Source organism: Limulus polyphemus, unplaced genomic scaffold (genome assembly GCF_000517525.1).
Source record: "Limulus polyphemus unplaced genomic scaffold, Limulus_polyphemus-2.1.2 Scaffold796, whole genome shotgun sequence".
Lineage (NCBI taxonomy): Eukaryota > Metazoa > Arthropoda > Merostomata > Xiphosura > Limulidae > Limulus > Limulus polyphemus.
In genome coordinates this window covers 199-10,586 of record NW_013666406.1, presented here as the reverse complement: position 1 = coordinate 10,586, position 10,388 = coordinate 199, and the positions used below count along the sequence as shown (strand labels likewise).

The following is a 10,388-nucleotide window of genomic DNA, read 5'->3' as shown; positions in this document are numbered from 1 at the left end:
TCTGTATAGATATATATATATATATATATTCACATATATTTATAACAAATTACTTAAATAATAAAAAAAATAAATTACAGTAAAAGCAATGAAGATTTTGTAGGTTTTGAACCAAACTAAATAACAGTAAACCTTTTTTTGATTTACAATATTTTCTTAGTTTGATGTTTTGAGCTCTTTTGTGTTTAGAACAATATATACTAATTTTTAAAGTATCAAATTGAATTTTTGTTCAATAAACATCTTTCAAATGCAACTGTAGCTTTTTTCCCCAAAAACTTTACCTTCAAAATATTCCGAAAAATAAGGTAAATTATGAAAATTATTTATTTTCTTTTATTAAGAATGTCCAGCTCAGATAATTAAAATAAGCTCTAAAATTATATAATGAAAAGTAGATCAAAGTAATATCATTTATCATCTATAAACTGTTTTAGAAAAGTATGTAATTTCAAATAGGTTTTCCAACCCCCACCAGAGGGTACCAGGTTGTGTGTTGTGGCAACTAATGTTGCAGAAACCTCACTGACAATTCCCAATATTAAGTATGTAGTAGACACTGGGAAGGTAAAAGTATTTTTGAATTTTTTATTAGTTTATGATTGCATAAAAAGATAAAAAAGTTCTGATTTTAGGCCTTCCATTTTATTAATAATTGATTGTGTCATTTGGTCTACTGGTAACAAAATTCTCAGGATCATCATCTGTTATACAGGGTCAGCTATATTACGTTAATAGGTACGTATATTGGTATAATATTCACTCAAAGGATATGAATTAGAAAAAAAATATATTTTCTATTTGTGACATTCACTAACAAACCATAAGGTATGTTATAAGATGAGCAGCAGTAAACCATGAAAATGTTAAATTATTTTGTCTTTCTTAATGTAAATGTTAAACAATCAACATTAGAATAAATCTAAAAACAATATTTATAAACATTTATTGCTATTAAATGTTATTAATATTTTTGTAAAATGTACACACAAGAATTATCACTCCTGCAACACTTGCATGTTTAAACATGCACTGTTGTGGTCAGTAATTACCATCTGTTTAGCACATGCAGAAACAGACTTCCTTTACACAGCTTGTGGATATCAATTACAAACATCACAGAGAGTAAGTTCTTTCAAGACAGAAAAACATTTAATGCTATCTAGAAGAACTGGAAATCAACTGACCCTTTATAACATGTTGTTGAGAGGCCTGTGATTTTAATTATATAGTTAGGAATAATTATTCAAGTTTATAATCTTAATACAAGTTGTCAACTTCAGAAGTGAGAAGTCATATATCTTTCCAATTAATATATAAAAATTATACATAATATGAAAATAAAAGGTTACTCTGTCATATTTAGCTGTTAGTTTTTGTTCAAATTCATGAAATATAAATGTTGTACAAATAAATCTTTTTCTGTTGTTAGTTGTAGAAAAACCATTATGAATTTAAACATTGCTTGCTAACAAACTAAGATCATGAACACTGGAAGTGTGGTGTGATTTTGTAAAGTGATAGTTTACTGTTCTACATTTAAAGAAGTAGGTGGAAATTGTAGTCCTTATAGGTCAGGAATAGTGGAACTGTGGTGCAGTTTGTAAAATGTTAATTTATTTTCATCATAAGAAATAGGTAGAACTGATAGTCTGTATAAAAACAACAAATTTTATGAAAGAAGATTTCTTAGGAAAGTAAGAGTATATTGTGAATCATAAAATTTTACAGCCATATTTTTATAGAAAACATAAAACATGGAGTATTTTTATTTTCTTCTTGATAATCACTATTGGGTATTTTATGTTTTAAAATCTTTCAATATTTTTATTAAGGGGAGTGTTTCTTATGGAAGTGTAATTATGTTCCAAGGAAAAGTCTACAGGATTAGTGTACTTGTATTAATTAGAATTGAATCTTCCTACAAGTTTGTTTGATGTATGTTTTAGTCTCCCCCAGTACATTTGTACTAGTTAAAAAATTGATGATTTACTCATTGTCTTTTTAAGTCTGTAGAGTTCTGAATTAAGACAAGCTTTATTTCAGGTGAAAACCCGTGTTTATGATCAAGTTAGTGGAATATCTGCCTTTTTGGTCAGTTGGACATCTAAGGCATCAGCTAATCAGAGAGCTGGTCGAGCTGGAAGGACAGCTCCTGGTCATTGCTATAGGTATTTTTTATCTCTTTGATTAATATTTAAACATTGAAAAGCTTTTTAACTGAAAGTTTATTGTTTGTGATCTCTACTCTGTAAATATAGGCCCACATTTTTTTTTAGGTTTTATTTTTATCTGCATATAGGTTAACACAAAAACAATTTTACTGATGATTTTCTGTTTCATTAAGTGAAGTGGAAAATATTTCATTTATATATAATGTGTTTTGACACAATGAGGAAATATTTGTACAAATTTTGTTGTTGAAGTAAGGGTCATAAACATTATCTTTATGGAAACAGCCTCAGCTTTACAATTAAAACATTTCTGTACTGCTTTCTTTGCTGTCAGAGTGCAGTCATGGGAGTCAGGCATTACTAACATACCTCAACTTAAGAACAATTTCTTGTACAAGTTTGGAATTTGGCACACAATATTCCAATCTCATTAGCTTTGACTGAAGTATCTCTCACACTGGTCCATGAGTGGTATTTTAAATGTAACATATGTGTAATGCTAGAACAAGTGATATGATTTGTTCTAGATTCTTTTCTTACACACAGAAATCATTTCAATAGTTTTACTTCATGTAATATTTGTTTTAAATTGTTAATAGTAATCCATCTAGTTAATTGTTTACATGTGCATTCTTGAAAAAAAGATCTATTTTTTAACTGAAAATCATTTTCCACAAGACTTTGAAGTTATCCAATTATTTCATGAAGTTGACTTTTTTCTCTTGTTAGGTTGTATTCATCAGCCGTCTTCAATGATGAATTTACCCAGTTTTCTGCCCCAGAAATTACCAGGAGGCCAGTAGATGATCTGGTATTACAAATGAAGGTATTGACTATATATATACACAAACACACACACACAGTAAAAGCTTTGTTTTCTGGCATCTTTGCATCCAGAAATTTAATATCTTAAAATACAAATTCTCATTGTAGGAACTGGCATTCATTACAGTTCCATCTTTAATGTTCAGAATGCTCTCAAGCCTTCTCAAAAGTTTACGACTGTACTTAACTGATGCTGCCATTTAGTAACACAAGTTTTAGTTGTTAGCCACTTGTATTATGATTCACATTGTGCTTACTTTCTTTTTATACAGTTTAAGGTTTTTTACAGCATTTGTTATTGTTATAAATAATGTAAAAATACTGCACATTTTTCTTTAAAATGTTGAGGAAAATGCTTTTGTAACTGGAATTTTTGTCCTCTGGCACTACCCAGGTCGAGCAGATAATAAAGCTTTTACTATATATACATTTGTAGTTATTCAAGCAATGAATTTACATTTAGTAAATATATGATAAAAAAGCCCATCATTATGTAATGTTTAATTTTTTTTCTTGAAGTAGCACACTTTAAAAGTAAACAATCATCGATAAGAGTTATTGCTTCATATACATGAACTTTCACAGAATTAAAATCAACTAAAGTGAGGTTCAGAAAAAGCAACAAAATGTCACCATCAAGTTAACACCATTATTTATTTTTATAAACCTCATTTTAGCTGTTTTTAACTCTTATAGTTTAAAATTTTAAGTATCCCTGTTTTGTTTATGTGTCTGCTTAACATGTATCAATATATTTACAAAAACTGTAATTATAGGCTATGTATATAGACAAGGTGGTGAATTTCCCATTTCCATCCCCTCCAGATGAAGAAGCTTTAAAGGTATACTTTAACTCCATTTTCTTGTTCTAATATTAAGTCTTTTAATCATTTCAGTTTGTTTTTGTAATATTTGTTGTTCATATGTTCTTTCTTGAGCTGTCATTTAAGACCATTTGGTTTGTGTTTATAGCAAAGCACAAGATTGGTTATTTTAAGACTTGTTGTGCCTTAACATATTATATTCACATGGTGCAAGTTGAATCTTGGTACAAGTTTGAAAGATATTCTGATGTTTGTCGTGATGTTTGTTTAACTTTTGCTGATAGCTATTATTGTAATGTTTCAATGACATTAATATTCATTAAGCCAAGATTTTTCTGGAATGCAGAAGTCAGAATGTTAAAGATTTTGTAGATAAAGAGCATATGAATATGTTTGTGGGTTATAGTGTCATTAATGTGATTGCCAATTCAAGACACCATTGGTGAATCAGCAAAATTTGTTATCAGTGGTTTAAAGCAAGTTAATATTTTATTGTGCAAGCATTTAACTATTATTTAACATGCTTTACGATGTTAGGTTACTATTTAAGGCTTAAGTGTGTTAGGCTACTGTTTAGGCTTAAGTATTTTTGGTTAATCTTTAGGGTTAAGTGTTTTAGGCTGCTATTATAGATTAAGTCCAAGTAAATGTGTACGACTTAATAAGGTTTTATAAGCTTTATGTTGAGTAATTGAAAAGTAGCCTTAGACTAAACACAGTATATTGAGATAAATCATATGGAAATAACTACATCATAAATTGTGATATGGTACTTCCTTCTGCTCACAAGATTAGCCTTTCCTGTGCTGCTCTCTGTATGCAACCTTTTTTTTTATAATGCATGCCACAAGCCTTCCACACACCCTTGCTGTTGCTCCTCTTCCTCCTGAGCCTTTCGAGCCTGGCCAGGCTGACGAGGAATTTTGATTATATGTCATCATTCTCCTGTCTGATGCTCTTCACAGGAACCCTGAAGGGGTTTTCTAGGGATTGTCCTCTCCCTCTTCATTGCATGTTGGCCCACCTGTCATCTTCAGCTCTGGTCCTGCAAATGTGGTTTATTTGTTGTTTGTAGTTCCCAAAAAGACAGGGGACTGGAGGCCAGTCATCAACCTCTCCAATCTCAATCGATATGTTCACACCCCACGCTTCACCATGGAATCCTACTTTACCCTTTAGTGGTCTTTTTCTACTGGGTCTTTGTATGACCAAGGTGTATGTCTATAATGCTTGTCTGCATATTCCCATATCAGAGCATTCTCATCCTTATCATTGGTTTGTCCATCATGGGGTGGTGTACCAATTTTGTGCCCTACCCTTCATGCTGTCTCCGGCACCAAACATTTTCTGTCAGGTGGTGTGAACCTTCACTCTACATCTTCATGCTCTTGGGTTGTTTTTTCACTTTTACCTGGACGACTAGCTTCTTCTTGCTCATGGGAGTCAGCCTGTCATACTTGTTAGCTCCTTCTTGAAGCTGCTCAGGTGGGTTGGTTGATCAAATAGGAGAAGTCCTTCCTTCATCTGGGTGTTTTCTTCAACAGCCATCTCAGTTAGGCCCAACCTTATCCTCTCTGGTACTGTTCTATGGAACTGACCAGTCAGAACACCCTGTCTGCTCCTTCACTTTCTGCCCACGATGTTCTATTGCTTTTGGGGATATAGTCTTCTATGACTCCTCTCATACCCTTCTGACAGGCTCATATATGATCCCTTCAATGGGCCCTTCTTGCTTTGGATGCTCCTATATCCCTTCCTTCCTAATCGTGGATGATCTCTGATGGTGGTTGGACAAGGATCATACATCAGCGGGTGTCCCGCTTCTTCCTCCATGGCCAGATTTAGATTTGTTCGTGGATGTATTCCTTTAGGGCTGTTTTGCATAGGTCGATCACCAGGAGGCTTTGAGTCCTTGGTTTCTGTCAGGGAATATTCTCTTCATATCAATATCCTTGAACACCTTGCTGTTTGTTGGGCTTCAGATCACTTTTGTCCCATCTTCAGAGATCGTTTGGTCATAATTCATTCCGATAATTCAACAGTGGTGGCTCATATCAATCAACAAGGTTGTACCCAGTCAAGATCCCTGTGTTTTCTAACATTGGATCTTCTCTTTTGGGCCCACAATCATCACATTCATTTGGTGGAGTGTCACGTACCAGGTACTTTCAATAATGTGGCAGATTTTCTTTCCCGGTCTGACTGGTATTCCTCGTATCGGTGCCTTAGCCACTGCCCTTAATCACCAGTTACCTTTCTTTTGGTCCCTGGTTCCCCATTCTCAGGCTTTAGCTATAGATGCCTTCAGCCAGGATTGGTCAAACAAGTTTCTTTATGTCTATCCTCCTATCCGATTACTTCATCGGGTAGTCTTCCTCTTCCATACCAGTTAGGGCAAAGTCCTTCTGATTGCTCCTTACTGGCCCACTCAACTGTGGTTTCCTTGATTACTCCATTTACTGTTATTCCCTCCCATCCCTTTTCCTTTATTCCCTGACCTTCTTCATCAACCCCAGTCCCCAGTTCTGAATCCCACACTAAAAGTCCTCCGTCTTCACACCTGGTTTTTGTCCAGTCCCTGGTGAGGAGATCAGTTTCACATGTTGGGTGGCATTTCATTTAGTTCATTCCATTCGTCCTTCATCCATGGCAGTATGTCAGTGGAAATGTAATGTTTTTCACACCTAGGCCCTGGCTCAGGGTATCCCAGCTTCTCATCCTATGGTTGCTGGTAGCTCCAAGATTCTTACTTAGCTTTTAGAGAAGGAGTCTTCGATCACCTTTAATATCAGATTATCGAGCAGCCCTATTCCATACTTTCCATTTTGTTGTTACTGCGGGGTCTTTCTTTCCCCTGTCCTTGCCATTTTTATCCATTCTTTCCAGATATGTCGACCACCTAGGCGTCAGGTACTTTCACATTGGGACATTAACTTGGTACTCCATTCCCTTTCTTTACCTCCATTTGAGCCCATTGCCTCGTGCTCTTTGTTTCATCTATCAGTTGGATCTGTTCACTATCGACATCACTTGCATGCTGTACCACCAAAACTACCTTCTTCTTTACCCAGATCATTCCTTCCTTCCCAAGACCTCAGCAGGTCACAAGTGTAACTCCTCCTTTTAGCCCATTTCTCTTCCCTCTTTTTCTCATCTCTACCCTCATTCTGATCTGTATATATTTCTATGCCCGGTGCGTGCCCTTCATTGTTATATTGCCCATACAGCTTCTTTCAGGGGTTCCCATCTCTTTATCTTATGGCAACCCTCTTCCTCTTGGGATCTTTCTCCCTTTACTCTTACCAGTTGGGTTCATCATTTAATCCAGTTGGCTTATTCTTCTTTGTCGTCTTCTCAGTTTGCTTTGTTGTGTTACCTCCCATCAAATCCGACACCTGCAGTTGGGCATGTGGATCACCCCACAAACGTTCATCTCTCATTACTTACATCACATTGCAATTTCTGCTTCTTTGGGGTATCGCTTACCATCTGTGGCTATATTTCAGACTTCGGTGTGGCTATAACACTAGGTAAGTCTTTATTAATGCTTTCTTTTCTTTCGAGAGCCCTTGCTTCAAATTCATCTCTTGGAACCTGATTTGTGGTGAGTGGTGTCTGACTGGGTATTCTTTACACACACAACCAAATACACACTGTATGCCATGTTGATTTGCACACTCTTTCCATGGCTCCACACACTCACCTTCGAGATGGGGTGTTTCACAAAATCACTGGATGGGCCATAACCTCATCATATTTGCTTCATAAGTAAACCCATCCCATACTGTACTACCCATGGACAGCATGGGTAAAGCAGAAGTAGATAGGTGCCCAGCCCTGCTATGCCTCGATTGAATAATCGGGATGGTGTGCTTCTCAAAATCACCCATTGCACTGTCTCGGTTGTAACCATTCCTCCAGATTTTCCAATGCTCTTTCCTCCCCCTTCTTCCAGTGGAGTATGAGAGTCCTTACCACTTGCCAGTTCCATACCACTAGGGTGGTTGACCATGGAGGCATCCTACTGGATGGGTTCCACATAGATGGCTATAACCATTCAGTTCAAAGTAAGGTGGTGGTGTTCTACTGGTGTAGAAGGCATACCATCCTCCGGATTGAGTGACACATACTAAGGAGTGAGACATCTAAATGCAGATCACCCCTTCGTTTGGGTGTCCTCATCATACTTTTGTGCGGATGTCGGTACCCCATGGGCTGGTTTTGGACTTAAGTCCTCACACAGGTTTAGGGTTGTCCATCTTTCTCCCTCAATTCTTCCTTCTGTGTAGTGTGTCATGGAAAGTATATGTGAGATTTTTCTATTTCTGTCCTGGTCACTCCTTTGTTATCTCTTGCAACATGGATATTATTGATCTTTGGACATTTCAGACCAGTCTCACTGTTACAAGAGTTGATTGCATGGGACAGACTTCCCTTGAATACCAGAGGATACATTCTCGGATACCTGGCTCAATGCTAATCCTGTGTTCTGCCCTGGAGTCAGTGTTTTCCCCACATCCATGATTTTGGGGTTTGAAGTGTAATCAGTATGATTCTCATCCTACCCTTGTATGGATTTTGGTACCCAAGAAGGAGGTTTTGGATGTAGTTGACTTACTGAGTACAGTCCACTATGCCCTAGCCATTCTAAACCATGGGACACATCCTACATTACCCACTTTACTTCTGTGGGATTGAGTTTCTATATTTATCTGGTTGGGATCACTTTCCTGACTTATCTTCTCCCACTCGGATGTGCTCTCGTTTTCCACCATTTCTGTTCCTAGCTGTTCATGGCAATGAGATATCTGGTTCAAAAGTGGTGCATTGCCCCACCTCAGATCATCTGATCTGTTTCTTTCTTCTACAAAAGTATCCTAAGGACACTTTCAGGGAGTACATCTGTTCTTCCCTCACAACTGTCCCTCCTCCTTTTCAATGTGGGATTCTAGCTAATCTTGTGAGAAGAGGGAAGTACCGTATCAGAAGTTATAATTTTCCTGTATTGAAAATGTATTTCTGATAGGTACTTCCCTCGTTCATACTTCCCACACTCCTCCCCATAATCTTTTGATGCTTACATCTTCTGCCAAATTTTGAAGTGATGGTTCGGTAGTGGTGCATAGAGGGAGTCACATGCGTCACATGATAGTAATGCTCTCCTATTCATGGGGAGATGATGCATGATGATTTGCATTAGAACATGTTGGAATCTTTGATTCCAATAGGGGGTGCAGAAGACTTGTGGCATGCATTATAAAAAATCGCATATAGAGGGCAGCATAAAATGGGAAAAGCTAATCTTGTGAGCCGAGGAAAGAAATTATCGAAAATACATTTTCAGTATAGGAAAATTAAAACGTTGCTGTTTTGAATTGTGAAATCTTCATCTAGCTAGTTTTTAAAGTTTTGATTGCTCATACATACATTTCCAACAAATCCATTGCATAACAGTATAAACTTCATATGATGACAATTTCTTCTTTCTTTCATTGCTGTGGTTAATATTTAATCAAAAGTAGTGATAAGTATATAAAAAAAATTAACCTTATGTATTTAGTGCATCTAATGTTAGAATTTAATGAGTATTTTTTACTTGCTGATCTTGCCTTTTTCTTTATTATGAGTTTCCAGGATATATTTTATTTAGTAATTTTATTAAAATAGGCTGGGGAGAAAAGATTGATCATGATGGGAGCTTTGTATGAACCTATAAGACCAACTCGCTTCAAAGAAGTAAAAAAATGTGAGTTTCATTGTATTGATGTCATATTTGTAATGTTTGATAGAATAAAACTTCAATAAGATATTATCATTTTTTTGACAAACCTCTGAATCCAATTCAAAGAAATGTCTGGCATCTTTTAGTAACAACTATTTATTTATTTCTAAATTTGAGGTAATTACACATAAAACTGCAGTTTGTGGCTAGTCAATAAGAATGAAAAATCATTACTCAAGCATCTCATAAGTGGCTTAATGCTACCGAAGTACGAATCCTGGAGGGAAGAAAGTTAGTTACAAGAAGTAAGATTGTAGTTGAAATAGCTGTTTCATGAAACAAATCCTTTTATGTTGTTAAAAGTAGGATTTTAGATTACATTTTGTTTTATAAAGATAGCGTTTTTACAAAAACATTCAAAGGCTTAACAGATAAAATACTAGTTAACTTGTGTTTAGTATACAGTTACAAAAAACGGTTTTCCCAGTAGATATATATTTGTAAAGTATGTGCTGTAGAATCCTAACAGAATTATTTTATATCTTTTCAGAGGTGTTTAACTACACACATAAGCAGAATATGCATTTGTGTGTAGTTAATTACTGCAAAAAAAAGAAAAACTGAAGGTCACTAATGTTTTTCGGTTGGTTTTTGTAAATTTGGAGAGATCATTAAAGCATAAAACCCAGGAGCTTTCATATGATTTCAGTATAATAGGGCTCGGCATGGCCAGGTGGTTAGGGAGCTCAACTCACAATTTGAGGGTTGCGGGTTCCAATTCCCATCCCACCAAACATGCTTGCCCTTTCAGCCATGGGATCATTATAATGTGATGGTCAATTT

At 35.8% G+C, this 10,388-nt stretch overlaps 1 protein-coding gene across 1 annotated transcript in view; it reads left to right on the top strand.

Annotated features, from left to right (window-relative positions):
- The window catches only part of LOC106460562 (probable ATP-dependent RNA helicase DHX37), a 40,492-nt gene extending 30,864 nt beyond the window's left edge, over positions 1–9,628 (top strand). Inside the window, exons 12-16 of the mRNA XM_013920279.2 lie at positions 460–567; positions 2,047–2,171; positions 2,904–3,000; positions 3,776–3,841; positions 9,491–9,628. Coding sequence (XP_013775733.2) covers positions 460–567; positions 2,047–2,171; positions 2,904–3,000; positions 3,776–3,841; positions 9,491–9,628 — 534 coding nt within the window. The remainder of the gene's footprint in view (positions 1–459; positions 568–2,046; positions 2,172–2,903; positions 3,001–3,775; positions 3,842–9,490) is intronic.
- The last annotated feature ends 760 nt before the right edge of the window (positions 9,629–10,388 follow it).